Below are 22767 nucleotides of genomic sequence, written 5' to 3'. Positions count from 1 at the left end.
CAACAGATTGCTCAACGATCTTGTGATTTTGGAGAAATCTTTGATGAATCTCCTGTAGAACCCTGCATGTCCTAGGAAGCTCTTGATGCTTTTAACATTTAATGGTGGTGGCAACTTCTCAATGACATCAATCTTGGCCCAATCTTCCTCAATCCCTCGGGCCGAAATTTTGTGGCTCAAGACTATGCCTTCTCGAACCATGAAATGACATTTCCCCCAGTTCAGAACTAGGTTTGTTTCCACACATCTTTATAGCACCATCTCCAAGTTCTTCAAGTAGAATTCAAATGAGGGCTCAAATATCGAGAAGTCGCCCATGAATACCTCAATAATTTTCTCCACCATATCTGCAAAAATGGCCAACATGCACCTCTGAAATGTGGTAAGCGCATAACATAACCCAAATGACATTCATCTGTAGGCAAAGACACCAAAAGGGCACTGAAGGCCATCTTTTCCTGATCCTTGGGGTCTACCGCAATTTGATTGTATCCAGAATCCATCCAAGAAGCAGTAATAAGTATGTCCCGCAAGCCTCTCCAACATTTGGTCCATGAAAGGCAAAGGAAAATTATTTTTCCTTGTGGCTTCGTTGAGTTTGTGGTAATCGATGCACATTCTCCAGCCAGTGACAGTCCTTGTTGGTATTAGGTCATTCTTTTCATTCCGAATGACTATCATGCCCCCTTTCTTTGGTACCACCTGGACTAGACTTACCCAAGCACTATCGAAAATGGGGTAGATAAGCCTAGCCTTTAGAAGCTTGAGCACCTTTTTCCTCACTTCTTCCTTCATTGATGGGTTGAGCCTTCTCTGGGACTGTCTGACTGGTCTATAGTCTTATTCCATCATTATCTTGTGCATGCAGTAGGCAGAGCTGATTCCTTTTAGATATGATATGTGTTGTTGGGTTGCAAGTGTGAGGTGAAGTAACCCAACAGATAAAGACTTCCGCTCAAGGGGGAGACTACCATGTGGAAGAGACACACACTTGAGGGGGAGATACCTTATGTGATGTCTCGTGGTCCACAGGTGTACCCCTCGAATCTCCCCAACAATGTGCCACCCAATTGCTTCCCTATGTCTCTTTAGGACCTCTACCAACCTGTTCTCTTCCTCTGTTGTTAGCTCACTTTTGATCACCACAAGCTTGGTCTTGTTTTCTTCACGATCTAAGTCTTCCAAGCAAGCCCTTAGATCCTTGTCCTCTTCACTGGTTAGACAATCCACAACATTGATCAAAGCTTTCTCCAGTGAAGTTTATGTGGTTTGGAGAGCACCGATGTCTTCTTTATCGATCTACTCCACCTTGAAGCACCTCCTATCTTCCCCTGGATATTTTATTGCTTCGAAAAGGTTGAAGGTTACCTTTTGGTCGTCAACACTCATTTCCAGATTACCATTCCCCATATCTACCACGCAGTTGACAATTAACATAAAGGGTCTACCTAGGATAAGAGGAATCTCCTAAATTGATTTTACCTTATGATATTTCTTCCCTGTGTCTTGCATTTGAATGATGATTGAATATATATATATATATATATATATATATATATATATATATATATATATATATATATATATATATATAGGATGAGAAATAATATATATGATAGATACTTCTATTTGAGATGAGAATGACATTTATAATAAATATTTTCATCTAGAATGAAGAAGAGATTCTAGATATTTTCATTTATAATGGGTAAGGCAGTGAGACACCATTGCATGAATATGAGCTCATAGACACTTTGAAGAATCTATGGTTCCAAAAACCAAAGAGTTGAGTCTAGTGATTTTGAGGATCATTGAGTGGTGCTTGTGATGTTTATTTGCATGCATTGAGATATTGATGTTTATTTAAATATTTTTTATGTTATATGAATAGAATATGATTGTTTCCAATTTGAATTTTTACTAGAGTATATATATAATATCTTTTTTAAAATTCATTGCAGATATCATGGTTGATTTTCTAGATTATCGTGTCGACTAAAAATAATATTATTTGCGAACTCCTCTTTAGAACTTGTTTTTTTCATTGAGATTATCATTTCATTATAAGTGTTGTTTCCAGAGTACGAGAAAAAAATTAGTGAAATCGAGGAAACTTGAAGGCGTAATTTTCTTCGTTACATTTACTTTAACTTGGTTAGTATTTCAGAATAAAATGTCAAATACGACTACTTACGTTACATTTTAGTTTTTGTTTAGCTTAGATGCCCATATCTTGGGGATAATATTTTATTTGTGTAAAGACTCTTTATTTGATTTTATTTATTATACATGAGGTACTTTTGGACTATAATGATTTTGAGATTTTAATACTCTCTTTAGTATGTTTTTATTATGGATTGTTATTGTAACGGAGGGCGTTACATTCACGGGTCGAATTTGGTTAAACTAATTACCTAACTCGATCAAAATTTTACAGGTCAAATCAGGTTTGTGCATTTTTTTTACCAAACCAACCCAACCTTAAAAGGGTTAGATTGATTGGGTTTGAATTTTTTTACAAAATAAATTTTCTTAGAATAATAATTTGTTTTTGTTTAAAGCTTTGTAAGTATATAATGACTAAATGAACTTAAAAGAGATCAAGTTGTGAAAATATTTGACTAATAGAATTAATGATTTCAATGCCAATACAATATTTTTATTTTAGATGGAAATAAATTATAATATTAGTATGCGTAAACATAAACAAAATCAAAACAGAGAAAAACAACCACTTAAAAAAAATCATAATTGGATTACATGTAAATCTAACCCGTGAACACCCCTAATATTTATTAATTATTACCAAATTTACTATCTTGCTTGACTTCAAAATTTTCTACTTTTTTGTGGCAAGCAGTGTATTATAGATTGTGGTGTTTCCATTAATAATATTTTCTAGTTCTTAATAGATGAGAAGGGTTTGTATACAAGCCACTTCTATTACATTTTGCATTGAAGTTCTACAAATGTTGGTCCAAGATCGGTTAAAACATTCAAATTAATGCAATCTCTAATAACAATCATGCTCCTTTTGTTTCTTCACACAACAGCAAGTATTTTCTTTGCTCCCATCCATCAAGGCATGGTGGGTATGGAAAGAGACTTTTGTGAACCTCCTTTGCCACTATTCAATTGTGAATCATTCTTTTTCTCCTGCTTGGTCCCCATATATAACGGATAGCACCTACTTAAGCAGCAGCAAAGCACAGTCCTTAATTTTTCTTGTGTCATTTTCTCATCATCTTCTCCTTCCTTCATGTTCCATGCTTGTCCACAAACTCGTCCCACATTAGATCCTTGTCCGATTTCCAGTTGTTATATACCTTCAAATCATGCACGCAATCATATGATTTTGAAGTCAATAATGCTCGCTCCCTACAAGCCACAAGCTGATATGCACATGCACCCTGTTGAGATCTTAGGACCAGAAGAGTTATAACTACCATGATAGGATAAGTATTTGATTGCAACATGTATGAAAGAGTCTCTAGGGGCAAAAATGTCAGCTCCATGATCTTAATTCACGGCCACCACCCTCATTAGTGTAGGAAAGTGACAAAATTAATAGAATTTCACTGCCTCACCCAACATCTAGTTGTAGTCATTGTTGGTTTAATGTGAAAATTTCTAAATTCACGTAGAGAAATGTACATTGTACTAGACATTAATGTTTATTGCCCAAACAAACTTATTAATTAGTCACCCACTTTATAACTTCCACATTCATATTTTCCATGATAGTAAACGGAGAAGGAAAATCTTGTGTCATTGATGTTGAATGTCCATTTACCCCATTCTAACAGTTAACCTAAGTACCAAACACACTAACTTGGCATCTGTAACATACTGACTACTAACGGAACTATTAATGACAGATTCATTAAGCAATAGGCCATATACCAATTATACTATCAGAACTATATCATTTATTTTCAGACTAACCCCTGTATATTTTTTTTATTCAATTCAGTTTCAATTTTGTCTGATTGTAGCATTTCAAATGGATTCTGAAACATAGCTTTAGAAGTTAGAAGCTTCTTACCAAGATACAGTTTATATTTGCCACAACATATATTAGTTGTACTAATATCACAATAGCATTCAGTTTTTTTCTACTCCAGTACTAACATATTCTCTCTAGTTGAAATACCTTTAACAATAACTATTACTTAAAAAGTTAACACTTCATAACATAATTTATAATTATACGAGGTACTTATCACTACATATATATTGAAATTAAGTCCTTTGCATCATCTAAAAGTATCTTTTGTACAGAACTTCAATTTTATTGATAGTATTCTTCAATAATTCGAACCCTTTTGAAGATGATGTTTGAGCCTAACTACAGACATTGATCTATCCTTGACGGCCTAATGACAGTGTTCATTGCAGTTGCAGATGCTTTAGAGCAAAGGGAACAAAGATGCAAAATGGAGGCCTTGCAAGTTCATAAAGATGGGACATCTATTTATCTGTTTCAATCTCATTGCTGTAATAATTCTTCCTTAGTAAGATTCATGAAGACAAGAAGATACATTCTTAGATGAGAGGAGATGAGGGAAGATACACAAACTATACTATGGTGATCAAAACAAAAATGCCAACAATTATATTCAGTATATGGCATATACTCCTTTTATCTTTTGAATAGCTAGCTGTTAGCCTTCTCTTTCATCATCTTGTGCCCTTGCAGAAGAACTTGAACCTGAGGCCATCCCAATGACTTGGTTATTTGTGAACTTTTGTAATTGAATCATGCGTGCATAGATCCCATCAGGGTGATTTTTTAACAACTGTGAATGGGAGCCTTGCTCTGCCACTTTCCCATCATCAATCACTGCAATGAGATTAGCATTTCTAATAGTGGATAGCCTGTGTGCAACAATGATAGTAGTTTTTCCCGAGCAGGCGCGTTCTAATGCCTCCTGAACAGACCTCTCAGATTCAGCATCAAGTGCACTTGTTGCCTCATCAAGAAGCATAAGTTCTGCTTTTCTCACAAAAGCTCTAGCAATTGCTATTCTTTGCTTTTGTCCTCCTGATAGTTGAACTCCCCTCTCACCAACAAATGTCTTGTATCCATCAGGCAGAGAAGATATGAACTTGTGTGCATTGGCAAGAGTTGCAGCCTCTATGATCTCAGCGTCAGAAGCTGAGTCATGTCCATAAGCGATGTTCTCATAAATAGTAGTAGCAAATAGGCATGGCTCCTGAGGTACCACAGCAATGTGCCTTCTAAGAGACTTGAGATTGTATTTCCTTATGTCCTTTCCATCAATCATGACCTGGCCAGATGTTGGATCATAGAACCTTTGTATAAGTGCAATGACTGAGCTCTTACCACAGCCACTAGGCCCTACTAGAGCAAGAGTTTTACCTGCCCTAGCACGAAGACTAAGGTTGCGAAAAACTGACATATCTGGTCTAGTTGGATAAGAGAAATCAACATGCTTAAGCTCTACTTCACCACGAAGGCTATCAGGGACAGGGGTAGCATCTGGATCATCTGGTTCAATCTCAGTTCTTCGGTCAAGGAGATCAAAGGCTGATCTCATGGCGTGACCACCCTTGATGAAGTCAGGAGCCAGGGTTAAAGTTTCAGCAGCACCATTAGCTGAGACCATGAGTACCATAAAAACTCGGATTGTGTTAGAGAAATCAGATATACCATGCTTCACAAGCCAAGAAGCATACCAAAGACCAAGTGCATAGGAAGCATAGAGTGCAAATTGAGCTATCCCATATCCACTTCCAGAAATTTGTCCCTTCCAAAAGCAGCGCCGCAGTGGAGTTTCAAGGTTGGAAGTGAAAAGGCCAACAATTTTCTTTTCTGAATTGAAAGCAGCAACTGTCCTTACATTGGCTATAGCCTCTCCTGCTAGTTGCGTGGCCTTGGCATGAGCAGCTTCCAGGTCACCAGAGAAACCAGTCATGAACATTTTCTGTTCAAAATTTAGTGGAAAAAATAAGTAGCTAATAAAAAATTGGATTACTAAGCATGCTAGAAAGAAATGTGAGAAAGCAAACCTGCAAAACTGTGGCTGCAACAACAACAGGGAAGACAGCTACTAGTACAAGCGCAAGCCGCCATTGCAATACAAACCCTGCAGTGCAGGCAACTAGCATAAGTGCAGTGTTCTGCACAATTACTGAAATCCTGTCTCCAATGGCTGATCTGACATTGTTGGCATCAAGAGATAGCCTTGCTGCAATCCTAGCACTCTCATTTTCCTCCTGATCAAACCATGCCATTTCATTTTTAAGCACAGCAGTCAGCATTTTCTCCCTTACTCGTTTTGTAAGATTTTCACCAACAATATCCCAGAAGGAGTGCTGCAATGTGTTGAAGAGGAGTGCAGCTGATGATAGTCCAATCAACAAGTAGCAGTACTTTTCAATTTCTTGGATCATGTGTCTGTGATTTGGATTGTAATAGACACTGAGGACAGCACTAAGGACATAAGCAAAAAATGCACTAAGGGATCCACAAACAACAGATCCTACAGAACCAATTAAGGCATAAAGCCATTCAGGAGAGTTCATTTTTGCAAGTCGCCAGAATGAACTAGCTTGATCTTTGAAGGCAAGCTTTTCAAGCCTGTGATTTGGATGAGATGCATCAAGAGACAAGCTAAAATCAGATGTAGAGAAGTCAGATAATCTGCGTGGGTACGGTGATCGACCATAAGAAGAATTCCGTGCAATTATAGGTGAGCTTACAGAGTTTCTGGCACTTGAAGGCCTGCAAATGAACACGACCTCATCTTAAAACATATAATATATGAGTATTTAAAAGAATGCCAATGTTCAATATTGGTGAAACCTTGCACTACTCTTTCTGGCATTATTCATAGAAGTTTCATGTGCCATCTCCTGCATCCGGATAAGCTTGGCATAGACTCCATTTTCACCTTTGGCAAAGAGCTCATCATGAGTTCCAATTTCAGTAACACTTCCTTGCTGAAGCACAGCCACAAGGTCAGCTTTGCAAATTGTGGAGAGTCGATGAGCAATTACAAGAGTTGTTCTACCAATCATGAACCGATCAAGGGCATCCTGAACCAGCTTTTCTGATTCTGAGTCCAATGCACTTGTTGCCTCGTCTAGGAGAAGAATTGCAGGGTTTTTCAGCATTGCTCTTGCAATTGCTATTCTCTGCTTTTGTCCTCCTGAAAGTTGCAGCCCTCTCTCCCCCACCTGTAATTTCAAATAAATTGCATATTTTTACCTTTTACTACTAGTTCAACTACTGTTATTTTCTGAGAGCCTTACAATAAGGGAGATGTCATTCCAGTACTAGATTTTCTTTTAAATCTATCAGCAGTTTCTGTCTGTAATATATAAATTTATCATATTATTATATGGTTCCTTCTGTAAGTTTTACTACCGCACGGGGATGTAAAAAAATTATTGAGATAAGAGAATAAATTGAAATTCTGGTTAAAAGTAATTCAATAACAAATTAGAGAGCATCACATTGAATAGTAGATAATGCAAGATTTTTCTATAGCATATGAAAAGGTAACGTCAACACAAAGTATTTATCTGTTTTATACAATGAGTATAATGTCAATCTTCATTTTTTGTTTTCATGTTCTGTGCATCTCCAGGTTTGGTAGTTATTCTCTTTTAATTAAAAAGTAATAATTGATATCCAATTCCTCTGTATTCCCGCACATGCATTGTTGACCTAACCATGTTACCTTCTGGATCTTTTTAAAATGCATTGTATGACCAAACACTTTCTGGCTTTGACTTTTAAAAACCCCATTAAAAAATAATGGGGTTGGCTTGTTGACCAAATAAATCTGTCCTAACTAAAATAATAGAGATTGCAATTATAGACCCCCAAATTGTCCAACTAAACAAGAAACCTGGTCAAGATCCGTATACTTGGGGGTTTCACATTTTACTATGATAAGCTATACTCTTGTACCTTAAACAACTGCAATAAAGTCTAGAGACATTATCCTCTTTCTAAATAAATGTGTAGTTACCTACTATAATAATTACGTGATACATCGTGTCTATTTCATTTTTCTCTTTTGATCAAGGCATCGTGTCTATTTCAGTATTTCTACTTACCATTTTTTCTTGTTTACTAGCATATATTTCAATTTAAACATTTATTTATGCTGAAGTTAAGATCCGTATACTTGGGGTTCGCACTTTACTATGATAAGGCTTTGCTCCTCTCTTGTACGTAGCGTAACTGTCATAAATTCTGAAGACATTATCCTCTTTCTATGAAAAGTTAGTTACCTACTGTAATAATTATGTGACACATCTCTATATTTCTGCTTTCCAATTTTTCCATTTAACCTATATAATATTATATTATTTAATACAAAGTGGCTTGCAAATTGCAATGATGGAAACCAGGCATGCTTGATGTGAATGATGTGATTGATTTTACAGGACCATTAGGATGGTTGATGATCAGCCACCATCACAAGTAACAAGTATGCATTTTTCACTGGACCAATTTCACAAAGCAACATTAGTCTTAGTTGGCTAACCTGAGTTTCATAACCTTCGGGAAGTTTGATGATGAAGGAATGAGCATTAGCCACTCTTGCAGCTTCTTCAATCTCAACCTGGTTTGCATCAGGCCTACCCAAGAGTATGTTTTCTCGAATTGTGGTAGCAAATAAAGCAGGCTCTTGACTCACTAATCCTATTTGCTGTCTCAACCATCTAGGCTTCAATGACTTAACATCATGACCATCTAGCAATACTTGTCCTGCACAATATTGAAGTTAGTAACAAAAATCACATGGTCAGAATCAGATCATGACTAACTAGTAACTACCACAAGTTGATTTTCAAAGACATCTGAATGAGTTCACAGTTTTACCTGAAGAAGGATCATAGAATCTCTCAATGAGGGACACAACTGTGCTTTTACCTGATCCACTGCTTCCAACCAAAGCAATGGTCTTGCCAGCAGGCACATTCAAGGAGAAATTGTGAAGGATCATAAACTCTGGCCTTGAGGGGTAGGAAAAGTCCACATTTCTCAGCTCTACTAGTCCTGTAACACTCTCTAACTCCAAACCTGATTCACTCTTTCTGTCTATACCCGGCTTGTGATCAATCACACGAAAAATCTTTGCAGCAGCAACTCTTGCCTTTGTAAATGCAGCCATGCTGGGTGCAGACTGGCCTAAAGCCCTACAATAATGAACAAAAACAAAAAGTCTTAACCCACTAGATGAGGTCAGCTTCTGGGCCTTAAGCCCTGTATGGATGAAATTCTAAATTACTAAGGCTAATCAGTTTAACCACTAAGGTTTGCTAAAACATGAAAATTCAGAGAAAACAGTACTCACAATCCACCAATCATAACAGAAAACATGGTGGTAATGGCAAGTCCTCCATTGGTGTAGTGGTGCCTAACCAAGTAGCCTCCATACCAAAGCAGAAGAGCATAGCAACAGAAAACAACAAAGTAAGTGGCCCCCAATCCCATTCCCTTTGCAAATCCAATCCTGTACCCAATCTTCTGTGCAATTCTCAACGCAGATGAATAGCCCTGTAGTGCTCTAGTCTCCCCAACAAACGCCAACACCACTCGAATTTGAACAACAGTCTGCAGGCAAATTCAGCCCAATATCAGCACCCCCCAGATGCAAAAAGCACAGACCAACACAATGATCACAAAGGAAAGGGGTCCTCGCGATATAAGGTTGACCTAGTGATTGGGAAGAGAAGGGAGCAAAGGTCGCAGATTCAAATCCCCCCAACTGATGTTTCTAACAAACTAAGATTTGCCGATTAAAAAAAATAAAAAAGGAAAGGGGTTCCTTGGTCTTACCTGTTCCACAATGTTACCAGCTTGAGAAAGAGCTTCCTGGCTTTTACTAGATAGTTTGGCCAAGGTGGTGGTGTGAATGCCTCCGATCACTGCTATTATAGGGACCACAGCTAGGGTAACCAGTGCCAATTGCCAAACCGCAGTGAAACCCACAACAAATCCAGAAACAAATGTAGCCATGTAGTGAATGAAATTACCCAACTGAACACAAAGCAACCAGAATCAGTAACTAACCATATTAAACACTAACAAGTAGTCATACCAACTTGGCGTGGTATGGCTGACGGATAAACACGTCTCTCAAGCATGTGATCAAAGACTCGACTCGATTGACTGTTGGGAGAGGTTAGTCTCTTAAATGAGACTACATAATGCAAAAAAACAACAAAGGCTCATGTTTTTGAGCTTCACCTTCTCGCTAATGGCATCTTGTACCATAACAGCATCAGTGTTGATGGCAAAAACAACATCAGATGTCCTAACCTCGGTGTCAAAGAATTGAATGTCCTGGTCCAACGCTGCCTCAAGATACCTGATCCTCATCCTCGTTGATTGCCGTTCACCTGTCCACATCCAGCACGAAATCTCTGCAACAACGAAAACCAGATTAACTTCTTTCCACATTCACACCACCCTCTAAAAATTCCAAGAAACAAAATTCCAAATTTAGAATAAATTTTTGAAATTTAGAGTGAAACTCACCTGCCCACGAGGATGCCCATATAGCAGCCCCCACCACCAAGAAATAAAACGCATACTGCAAAGTGCAAACACAAAACCACAAACAATTCCAATTCTCAGAACCACCAAAACCATCAAACTCTGAACTATGCTTCGAGTTTGGTATAATAATAATAATAATATCATTACCTTCACCACTTCCTGAGTCATCTTGTCCAAGTCATTCGCATTGGAACCAAAGGAATTCACAAGATCAGCAAAGAACCGAAGAAAAAGTGGCAACGAACAGCCATGTACAAATGCTCCAACAGTTCCAATTGCCATTAGAATGTAATCCAACCCATCGGCAAATCTGAAAAGCTCACCAAACCAAACAGAAGCAACAGTCTCACCCTTCTTCTTCTCCCCACCACCATCACGAGTACCATTAGGAACACCCTCTTTCTTTTCCACCGAAGAAGCCTCCTCCATTACCCTTTCTTCTTCCAATGTTGGGTTGGATTCATGTGAGTTAGAAACAGGAGCAGAAGAAGACATAAGCTCAAGGCCTTGCATTTCAGACCATCTCCACTGCTCAACTGTCTTTATCTCCTCGGAATTCTGTGCCATTGCAAAAACTCAAAAACTATAATTCCTTAGCTTTATGACCCTTCTTTCTTTTTATTATTATTATGTCACTCTATTCTTCTACCTGGCTTTTATTGAGCTCATTCTGAATTGTAACTCTCTCTCTCTTGTTATTCTTCATTCTTCTTGTTATTTGTGATGGGGGGGGGGGGAATAGGAATGGTGTGTTGTTGAATTTAACGTTGTTGGTGTTGTAGTAGCAGTGTTGTGTGTTAGTCTTATCTTGTAAGAGTGGGAAAAGGTGGTGTTTCAGTGGGTTAATGTTCAGTTTGCTTCTTCTGTAAAGAAAAGAAAACTCGGAAAGTGAGAGAGACAGAGAGAGTTTTCCGCCCGACAAAAAACACTGTGTGAAAACTTGAAGATGGGTTTTTGACTGGGAACATATTCAAACCAGGGTAAGAAAGACTATTTTTTAACTGTTTGGTTTTTAAATAAGTGATGATTGTAGATTTCCATTGCTTACGGTCTTCCACTCAATTTGCTTGTCCTAATCCAGAAATTCTATTTGGGAATGTATTCCTTTGAACAAAACTTATGAACAGTGTTTTTGATATAGAAGACATGTAGCATCTCTAGGAACTAGGAAGTAATGTTGTTTGGGTTTGATTTGATTAATTATTATGAAGGTGAAACTCTCGTTATGCAAACAAGATGATTCAGAGTTAAGAGTATTGTTTAAACAGGAACAAATTATGAGTTGATCACACTCTAAGTAGTATAAATTGTGTTTAAATATTTTATATTATATACGAATTAATAGTCAAATTTATTTTTGAGGATGTGATAGAATGATAAATTGATTTTTAAAAAATAAAAAATATAAATTTATATTTTGAATGTATAAAAAATATAATAAATTAGTCTTATTATTTAATTTGTGAGACTATTTTATTATTAAATTATAATATTTAAAAATCAATTTGATATTAAATTAGATTTTTTTATGATCAATGTTAAGTTATAAAGTTTAAGTATTAATTTGTCATTAAATTATCTATAAGATTAATTTATCGTATTTTTTTATGACTAAATTTAAAATTTTCATTTTCTAAATTTTCATTTTTATTTTTTTAACATCTAATTTATCCATGTCTCACTTTTAAGATAAATTTTACTATTTAGCATGATTTATTTATTTAAAAAAGTTACATTCTTCATAAAGCTCTAATTTTATTTTAAAGCAAGAAAAGTAATTATCATGTAATGCAGGTCAAGATTTTATACTTCAAGAGAAGTGATTTTAACTAAGATTTTCCAAGTAACTATTATTAAAGTCAAGAAACTAAGTAAAACTTTTAAAGTAATTAAGATTAATTTTTTTTATTCTGTTTAAAGTGTTTTTGCAAAATTAGCAAATTAAAGCACAGTTATATTAAAATATCAAACACAATATTTAATAATAAATCAAGTTGTTTTATAATCCTGTATACTTGTAACAAAAAATTAAAAATAAAAATTCTGTATAGTGAGAACTGAGAAGCAATGATGAAAACGTATTAAAAAATTGATTTCACCTGCTAAAATGTGGTTTAAAATCTGAACTGTCATTCACTGCAATTAGCATATCTGAAACTTCAGCATCACTAAAACCTTGTAAAACAGTCCTTTTTTTAATTTCTTCAAATAAAGTATACGATTCAACAAAATTGTCAGGCAATCGTCGACTTATCTGGGGATTCCTCCGAAAATTGATTCTTTATTGAAAATGACGGTAAATTAAATTATTTGTTTAAGGGAGATAACTATCTAAAGTCAGAGTGGAATTAAAAATGTTAAAAAAATTAATCATAATTAAGCTTCAAAAATTAAGCATCGTGTATTACATTACATCACGCTTTGGCTTTAATTAGGCTAAAAAATAACATGAGATCTGAGACTTCGACACTGTTAAATACTTAAATTCCTTAAAGTTGAATTAAAGAAGAATTGAAGTCAGTAGCATCATGTCAATAATTAGATCAATGTACTAGGATAACTAAATAAAGCAGCTTTCGAGAAAATATTTAGGAAAAGATACTTACGATTAGAGAAAAATTAATGGAAAATCCAATTTAAAAAAATAGTAATACAACTAAGATTACAGAGGAAAAAAAAGTTAAGAGTTGGATTTCTTTCTCCGATTCCACGTTTGCCGTATAGACTTGGCTTTGAGGATCTGTTCTCTGTTCGGTGCCCTCCACCCTAGGGCATATGTCCATCTCAAGAAGGAGTTGGACTCCAAAATAAATGAATTTATCCTTAGAATTTGAAAGTGGCAATGCATTTTTTTGTTGTTGTTATAAGTACATTCCACTCTTGATGTATAACTATATATATATATATATAAAAAAGAAAATACAATATTTTAATGTACACATTGTTATATCTATTTTATTTTTATAATTACATTCATATATTATTATTTTATTCTTATAATTACCTTTATAAAACCACGTATTACCATCTATTATCTTTAGGCATGGGGTGTATGTTTTTCCCTAGTTTATTATAAAGAAAATGTTTGATGATTATCCTATTTGTTATCCAACACTTAAAAAAAAAAGGAGAAAAATATATAGATATGTAGAATTTATGATGTGATAGAAAAAAATAAAAAATAAAAGAGATATTAATTAGGTATTTAAAATGAAGATAATTTATATATCATGACTCATTTGATAATAAGTAAAAAAAAAACATCTTTGTTATGAAAAAATAAAAAAATATTTTCTTCTTTCAATTTTTTTACACTAAACTATTTATAAAATTATCTTGCATTTTTTATCATCTATTTTTCTCCAAATCAAACAAAAATTAGAGACGCCTGAAATCAAAGTTAGGACTTAGGAATAGGAAGTTAGAATAACAGCAGGTTAGTAGAATAGAAAATATTTTGTGGGAGAAGAAATCGTCTGAGACCCATACGATCACAAATAACGTGGACGTGATATTGATATGACACACAACCACTACAGACTGTATACTCTTCTTAATATGGGAATTGCCCATTGCGTGCATATGATGGATTTTTAAAAAAATTACGAAATTAAATAAATCATCTTTTAAAAGACGATTTTAGATATAAATAAATTGTGTCTTAAAAGATGATTTATCTTTTTTGTATATTTTTATTTTTTAAATTATGACAACTAAAAATTATCACAAATTACTTATAAATAACTATAAATTAATTCGTTAGATATAAAATAAGCAAATTGTTCATTTTTGTGACGGTCAAAAGAAGTAATTTGTGATGATTATTCACAATTTAAAAATAAAATAAAAATAGAAAAGAGAAATCATTTTTGAAGCCTGATTTCTTTATATATGAAATTGTCTTTCAAGAGACAATTTATCTATTGGTTCTAATACCAATAAGAAGAAAGAAACAAAAACTACCAAGAAAGTCCAAAACTAAACTAAAACCAATAAACTCATAACATACAATTCAAGCAAGAAAACATAAAATTCAAAAGCGCAAAACTATAATAGAACGCAATTTCGTGGTTCAACCAATATGACCTACACTCACGGGAAGGAGCAACTCCATTATGAAACAAAATCAATCAGATACAACAGAGAACTCCTTTGTTTTGCCTCCTTTAATTCAATAAGAACTCTCCGCAACAATCCAAGCCTCACACTATGTTTCTTTCTCTTCCCTATGAACTCATTTTTTCCTCTTTTATGTTTATGTTTCTCATGACAATCCTAATCCCTTTCCCACTAATAATAGTTAATTACACTTACATAAACATCCCATGATCTCTATTTATAGATCCAAATCACTAAGACGTAACAACATAAGCCTAACAAAAAACTCTCAATAGTTTGATCCGTATCAGATTAATGGAACAAACTGTTTCATTTGATTACAAATGATCCTCATCAAAAACTGAACATCTATCTGCTTGAACAACAAATTTTGTCACACGTAACATTACCCATTTTGGTAATTAATTTGAAAAATATACTATTTTGGTAAAAAAAAAAAAACCTACATATGATAGGTAAGCCACACATATAGGGAAATGGAAAATGTATAACCCCTGTAGTAATATGGTAAATTCAAACAGAGAAAGTCACTCTTGACTGTTATATTGTTACGTGTTTGCTTCAATTGAAAGTTGAGGAATGAAAATGAAAGGAAAATAAAAGTAAGTGAAAGTGGATTTTTAATTAATGTTGTTTGTTTGAGCTAAATTGCATATGAAAGTTTTAAAAATTAGGTAGAGTCCACTGACTGTACTTTCATCGCAAAAAATGAGGTGAAAGCTTGTGAAATACCCAGTAGAATCCACGAGTATATTTTCATTTCAAAACAGTTCCTCCTTTAAACGATCCCTCGCATCTGTCAGTTGGAGCATTTAATCGATTTTGCATGTCAAACAAAATTAGTTGTTTTGCAAAGGCAAGCCCGTAATCTGTTATGCCTATGCCTTCTATTAAAAAAAACTACTTTCCACATGCATAATATGCCTATTCATTTAAAATGATTTCGTTTAAAAAATATATATTTTTAGATGGGGCTAAAAGAGAAATTCTTAATGCTTAATTTTTGTTTTTTCTTGTCTTATCCACCTAATAACTTTAATTCAAATATTTCATTTTTTTACACTCTTTTTAATCTAAACTAAATGGACTTATTTTTTTTTACTCTTTTTCTATTCTCTTTCATTTCTTTTGTTCTTCACACTATCATTTATTTTATCTCACTTTGTTCACCCATATTATTTATTAACCCATCTATTAAATTAACTAATTAAGTTTTCCCCTAAAAGTGATTGAATCTTTTATATTATTATTATGCGTAATTTTATAATTTTAAATATATGTTTTGATTTATATTTTTACATTTTATTTAAATTATTTGTGTATATTTTGTGTATATGTTTTTAATTTAAAAATGTATTTCCTTAAAACACACTCACAAACAAACTTGTATCTCCTGAATTTGTGTAAGCATTCTTGTGATTGTATACATTTAATTTGTTCAATAGCTAGGGGATAGACTGATTTTGCGGGTTGACTTTGTCACCTCTTCCGTTCTATTGAACATTTTATTTTATTGGAGTTTCTTTAATGCATTTTATTGACATTTAACATTTTTTATATAAATAAAGAAATTGAGAATAAGTACTAATTACTATGTGATTTACAATAATTTATGTTTCATGCTCAACTAAATGAGTTAGACTCCTTGGTGGTAAGACTTGATGGGTCAAACTAGTTTTTTTTAACCTAAAATTTAAATTTTAGTTTCTTAATTTTGAAAAATGATCTTTTTAATTTTCATGATTGATTTTTTTGCAGTTCGGATGTACAATTTGAGGTAATTGTTTTTTACTAGGAGGGAGACTACAAAAGTATTTTTAGAATTCGAGAGACTAAAAAAGAAAATTAAAATTTAAGGGGAAAAAATAATAATGACTCAAATTTGAGTACCAAAATTATATTTAAGTTTTTAAAGAAAATCAAATACATATTGCTTTGATCAAACATCTAGTAACTAGAAATTTTAAAAAAATGATATTGTTTTCATTTGAATGAATTGAATTTGAGATCACATGTTTAAAAAACATTCAATCCGAATTAAACTCTGTTTTACATGTAAGATTATTCTATAATTAGTTACATATGTATTGATGAACTTATAGGAATTAAGAATTTGTTATCTATTATGTATTTATATTTTAAGAAATTGTAAAATTATCTTTAGTTTATAATTTTTAATAACCATTATAATTAAGATTTTTTATTTTGCATTAGAAATCAAATCGAGATTCTCTCCAAAAAAAAATAAGTAGTATTGTCAACTAAGGTATACTAATTACATACTCTTTAACTTACAATTTGTTCATAACAAAAAACTTACAATTTGAATGTACACTTTGAACTATATTATAAATTAAATATGATATGTGATGTTTGACGTTGAAATAATTGGCGTTTTTTATAATTTATTTTAATATTTATAGTCACTTTTTCAAAAACCGAAAATCAATTCAACACAAACTAAAATAAATTATATTAGATCAGATTAAATTTGAATTTAAATTAAATGAATTAGATGACAAAAAATAAAACCAAAATAATAAAATTAAATAATTTCTCATCTCAAAATCGATGCAATTTAACGCAGACCTGTGAGATCTAGCAATTTAAGGCATATAAAGGTTGCTTCATTTTGATTTTTTTTTTTTTTTTTGCTTCATTTTGATTTACTCTGGCTAAACACACTTACTCAGCAAACATTTTATTGGTTATATATTTAGAAAAGACTGAAAGAGTGCTGAGTAGTGATTACTAATCCTCCCTCTGCCAGAAAAGAAAAAGTTGAGATTCAAACCCGACCATTATATTAATCTAACAAGGTAATCAATATAAAAGTGTCAGTCTAATTAAATATAATTTTTATTTTTCGATTGCTTATTTTTTAAACATACTCCTAATTAATGACTAATAGCTCATTCTGTATCCAATATTCCCGCTGAAGTGCTAATCCTTTTAGCAATGAGAGTGACTTTGACCATAAATGAGAATAGGTTTCGTGTAACATTTGCTTGCAGGTAATATCATAACACCCAACAACTTTCAATTAATTATTATTGCATGATTTGGCCCACTAATAGATAGAATGAAAATCCCCGACCTTGGATTTGTAGAGCACTTGAAAGCAAGGGTAAAATATATAAGTTGCAATGAAAGATTAGATATAGCTTAGCATCACATAACGAAGAAAGTAAAATGTGGCTTTGAATCTTTTTTTTTTTTTAGAGGAATACGGCTTTAAATCCTTTCATGATATAATTTAATTGAAATATATTTGCAGTGTAAAGATTTAGTATTATATTATCATTTAATTATAGATTGATAAATAATTGAAAATTACTATATTTATAATAATTGCTTTTAAAAACACGTTTAATTTAGAGTCTTTTTTTTTTATCTATAGTAATAAATTAGAGTTAATTCTAATTGATTAGAGTTATTTCTAACTGATTGGAAGTATAATTTATTCAATCACTTGATACTGATATTAAAAAAAAAAAAAGTTAAATAGTCATTTTTATCTTGATAAATGTGTCCCTAAAAGATGAAAATATAAAATTTAATCCATGTAAAAATTGCGACAAATATACATGATCATTTTAATAAAATAGTTCACGTGACACGAAGGGACAAATTTATCACTGAAATGATTGTTTACGTGGATTGCCAACATATGAACATATTTGTCGTAATATTTTTTGACTTTTCGTCTTCTCACTCTGCTGATAAATGCGTCCCAAAAAAATGAAAATGCAAAATTTAGGGGGCGTTTGGTTTGGTTATTTTTTGTTTTCATTTTCACTGAAAATATAAAAGGGTGATAAATATGTGTTTGATTGAATTTCTGTTTTTATTTTCAGTAAAAATATTTTTCCAAACGAACCAAAAATGGGAAACAATAAAATCTCATTTTCAGTGTTTTCTGTGAAACCTGGAACCTCATTTTGGGTAAAATGAAAACGTAGTAGCAAGAAATGTAATTTTAAGAAAATCTAAAAATACATTTCCTTTTGAAAACGCATTTTCAGTGTTTTTTATTTTTTGAAAGCAGAAAATAAGAAGTCAAACCAAACATATTTTTAGAATTCTAATCTTTTGAAAATAAAAATAGTTTTTAGAAAATGAAAACAAAAAATGAAAATAAAAACCAAACACACCCTTAGTCCGTGAAGGTATAAAAACTGCAACAAATATATTCGGACGTCAATAATGAATTGTATAGGAGAGAAGTTAGAAAAAAATGGATTTAAAAAATAGTAAAATACAACTTAAGATTTGAACTCTTATACTTTGATTATCTATCTATTTATCCATCTATCAAATTGTTAATTAATTTTTTAATTAATCAATATAACTACTTATTTTTCAAAATAAAATAAATTTCTTTAGTTTTATGATATAAAAAAGTTGAGTTACCATTTAAAAAAATGAAAGCCTTGTATTTGTTGAAATTTTTTGTTTCTACAATTAATTATTAATCTTTATTATGTACTCTACCACATTACGCCAAATAAAATGTTATCGCTGTAACCCTTAAATTAGCGAGAGATACAACTCTATGTTCCAAAGGCAAAGAATAAATCTCTATATTAGTTTTTTTAAGTTAACCTCTGTATTAGTTTGAACATTAATGTATTTTTTATTTAAATTTATTTGGATTTTTATCTGTTAGTAACTGTTTTCATTTTATTCATGTTATGTATAATAAATGTTGTTTTGAGTGGAAACACATAAGGTTTATCCAAGGAATTATTTCATATTTGAGGTATATATACATTTTATTGATTAAGGAAAAATACTTATAATTCCACTTTAGCTTTATCTACTTTAAAATTTGTGAGACTTTTTAAAAAAAAATAGTTGATTAATTTTTTTAAAATAAATAAATTTGGTCCTGCAGCTGGTTGTGTTTTTTTTTACTCAAAACTCTCAACATATTATTTTTAATCTAAATGTAAGGATACTTAAGTTGAAATTGGGATATGAAATAATTTTAAAGATTAAAAGTAAGAATTTTATTAGAATTTTATTTTAATAAAATTATAAGATATAAGATAAAGTTTTTTTTTAACAAAAAAGATTAAGGTTTGACAAGGAAATCAAAATAATATATATATATATATATATATATATATATATATATATATATATATATATATATATTAAAAGACAATTTAAAAAATATATTACATAAGTGCTAAATGAATAGCAGCAGTAAATTACAAACATATAATAATAATAATAATTAGTCACAATCTATTATTAATTTTAGAATATATTTGTCACACTTTTTATATTTTTGAAGACTAAATTTTGCATTTTCATTTTTCAGGGACGCATTTGTCAGCCGAGTGAAAAGACGAAAAGTCATTATGACAAATATGTCTCTATGCTGACAATCCACGTTAACAATCATTTCAATGACAAATTTATCCTTTTGTGCTACGTAAACTATTTTATTAACGGTGACAGATAAAATTTAACGATCAGATATATTTATCGCACTTCTCACACTTTTAGCAACTAAATTTTATATTTTCATCTTTTAAAGACATATTTATCAATGAATTACATATTAAAAGACAAAAATGACTATTTAAAAAAAAATCGAGACTGCTATCATAAACCGGATATGTCGAACATTCAATGAAAGGAGAATAAATTAATGGGTGACAATAGTCAAATAAATGTTCATATTCGCTTCTTCTTTTTTTTCGCTTATAATCAGCCAATTTTGGGGTATAAAGAAATAATGACATTGAGAAGTCAAAAAGAGAGGAGCAAATTATCATGGTTGTTTGTTTCTGATTGGTGATGTCCATAATGGGTTTTCCATTCTCGTGCTAATAGGGGTATAGGATTAAAGGTCAGTTAACACAAATATCAAATACAACAAATATCCACTCAAATACTTCTCTCTCAAAAGTGGTACTTAATTTAGTGATGCTAATCATGCAATTCTCTTGTCTTTAACTCTTTGTTGTGATTACTCGTACATACTTCTATTTGTACTTTTAAACATAAAATGAGATGGAATGATGTTACTTAATTAGAATGATGTGTTGAATTTATGCGCTGTGAGTACTTTTATGCTAACACGATCATCTTTTTATATTTTAATTATATTGCACAACTTTATATTTTTCTTTTCCATGTTTGTCTTATTTTCTTATCATGATTAATCAAAATTACATTATTATTATATTTTAACCAACATATATAATGATCCTATATAAGATTGAAGAATAATGTAGTGCAAATTCAGTTTTTTGGGTACATAATGCAAATTCATTTTATCATCACTATGAAGAAGCAATTAATTGAATCAAGCAAGTAAAGGATAATTCCAGCTTGTGGTGAGCTGCCTCGAGATATAAACCACCAATGGCTCACAGAAACGGGTAATGTAAAGTGTAGTGTACACAGAATTTGATTTTTTTAACCTATATATATATATATATCGAAGCTTCTTTGTTTGGCCAGATCCTAGATATCTGCCACATATAAACCAAAGCAAACATAGTAAGAAAAGAAATTCTTCACATTATTACCATTTCATTTTCTTCCATTTGTCAGGATGTGCATGTGCTTCGTGTCAAAGTACGAATCATTCTTAGATAGTTAATTAGCTCAGCAATTCCCTTTAATTAGTGGGTGTAGCAATACATTTTCCAGCGAGGTTAATTATGATAAGAGTATATATGTACTAATTAATGTAATAGTACATAAAATTGTTCTGTCCTCCCGCAGTTGTTTCCATTGAAAATATTAATTGTCCACTTCCTTATGATTAGGCTTTTGATTTGTATTTTCAGATACTCTAGTGGAGTCCTACTGAGAAGAATCAAAGAGAGGCCTTCCTTTTAAATAACAGGTATCCTTAAAGGCAGCAAACCTCACACAGATTGAAATATATTTTTTAAAATCCCAAAGAAGATATTTAATTATATTTCCTCACTTATTAAGTGGTGTGGTGTCCACTATATATCTTCCTATTTGCTTTTCACAAGCTAAATTTAAGAGATAATGTAATGTTGAAGCCACATGGTTTAGGCATCTTAAGCCCTGTTAAGTACAGTTGTTTCATTTTAATTGAGTGTTTAAATTGTTTAATATTGGATTGTATGCACATGATCTGTTTAATCTTAACAACACGCTAGTGGATATTTGCTCTAAGATTGAAAGGAAAGTGCTGATAAATAATATGGACATCTGTTTCCACTTCCTTATTTTTAATAATTTATTTATATAGGTCTGAGTTACTTCCTTTTGGAAAAGTACTGTTTGACAGTGACAAGTTGACAACTATACTGTGATCAATAAGTTCATTAGACAAGGAAAATATGCCATTAATTAACTTTCATTGATAAATTTCAAAATAAATAGGATTTAAATTGATGTTTAAGATGCCAACTCAATGATTTAGGGTCAGTTTTAATAATTATTTTTTAAATAATTTTAAAAAATAAAAAGTTAAATTATGTTTGTTTACAATCATAAAACAATTTTTTTTTTAGAAAAAAGAAACAACTGATTTTATAAAAAGCTATTCAAAATATATAGCTTCTACTTTTAATCAGATTTTAGATTATTTTTTTTAACTTCTGACTAGTTTGAAAAACTGAAACAGACGCATAGAAAACTATATAAAAAAATGATTATTTTTTAAAGAAAGAAGTGATTCTTTTAAGAAAAAAGCTGAACCAAACTGCCTTAATATTCTCAAACCTAGTTTATAAGCTACAAAATCCTGGATAAAATTGCAGTATCTAATTCTAATAAAATATGTTTATAGCATGATTACACTCTCATGATGAAAAATGGCGTGAAAGGAGGGGCGGGGATTATCTTGCAAATAATGATCTTCACAGTTAATCTAATTTTGATAGTCCTCGGATCCTCTGTGAAATATTACTAAATGTGTTTGGAAGCAAAGAAAGGGCAATGCTTTAGTGGTGCTTTTCTTGGTTTAGGAATTAGTACTTCAGGGAGGGGAATAAGGAGATTCTAAAAGTGAAGGGAATGGAAATGTTATAATAAAATCAGTTTCATATAATGTTTTTTTTTTCTAGAGATTTCATGCATTATTTTAACAGATAAAATTA

General features: G+C 31.9%; 1 protein-coding gene across 2 annotated transcripts; it reads right to left on the bottom strand.

Moving 5' to 3' along the window:
* Window positions 1-4168: 4168 nt before the first annotated feature.
* On the bottom strand, window positions 4169-11499 carry LOC100806508 (ABC transporter B family member 1). Of its 2 annotated transcripts, none has more exons than XM_014765528.3 (10): window positions 10694-11499; window positions 10526-10580; window positions 10307-10410; window positions 9824-10024; window positions 9339-9598; window positions 8864-9180; window positions 8526-8749; window positions 6830-7203; window positions 6034-6748; window positions 4169-5948 (listed from the first exon to the last, which is right to left on the bottom strand). In XM_014765528.3, exons 1-10 carry the CDS (start codon window positions 11111-11113, stop codon window positions 4665-4667), a joined length of 3954 nt encoding a protein of 1317 aa, XP_014621014.1. In that variant the 5' UTR covers window positions 11114-11499; the 3' UTR covers window positions 4169-4664. The 2 variants fall into 2 exon arrangements, with proteins under 2 accessions (XP_014621014.1, XP_003541417.1); XM_003541369.5 differs by having other exon boundaries at window positions 10235-10410; window positions 10694-11498.
* Window positions 11500-22767: the final 11268 nt, after the last annotated feature.

Source organism: Glycine max, chromosome 13 (genome assembly GCF_000004515.6).
Source record: "Glycine max cultivar Williams 82 chromosome 13, Glycine_max_v4.0, whole genome shotgun sequence".
In the NCBI taxonomy this organism is placed as follows: domain Eukaryota; kingdom Viridiplantae; phylum Streptophyta; class Magnoliopsida; order Fabales; family Fabaceae; genus Glycine; species Glycine max.
The sequence above is the reverse complement of the archived record's forward strand: the minus strand, read 5'-3'. Positions and strand labels throughout refer to the sequence as shown.

Excerpts from the sequence above, each read along its gene's own strand:
- LOC100806508 (XM_003541369.5), bottom strand. The coding sequence starts at position 11,113 with ATGGCACAGAATTCCGAGGAGATAAAGACAGTTGAGCAGTGGAGATGG. Across the intron at positions 10,411-10,525 it reads ATGGGCATCCTCGTGGGCAG|AGATTTCGTGCTGGATGTGG; the intron begins GTGAGTTTCACT and ends TCGTTGTTGCAG. Across the intron at positions 9,181-9,338 it reads TCTGTTATGATTGGTGGATT|GGCTTTAGGCCAGTCTGCAC; the intron begins GTGAGTACTGTT and ends TCATTATTGTAG.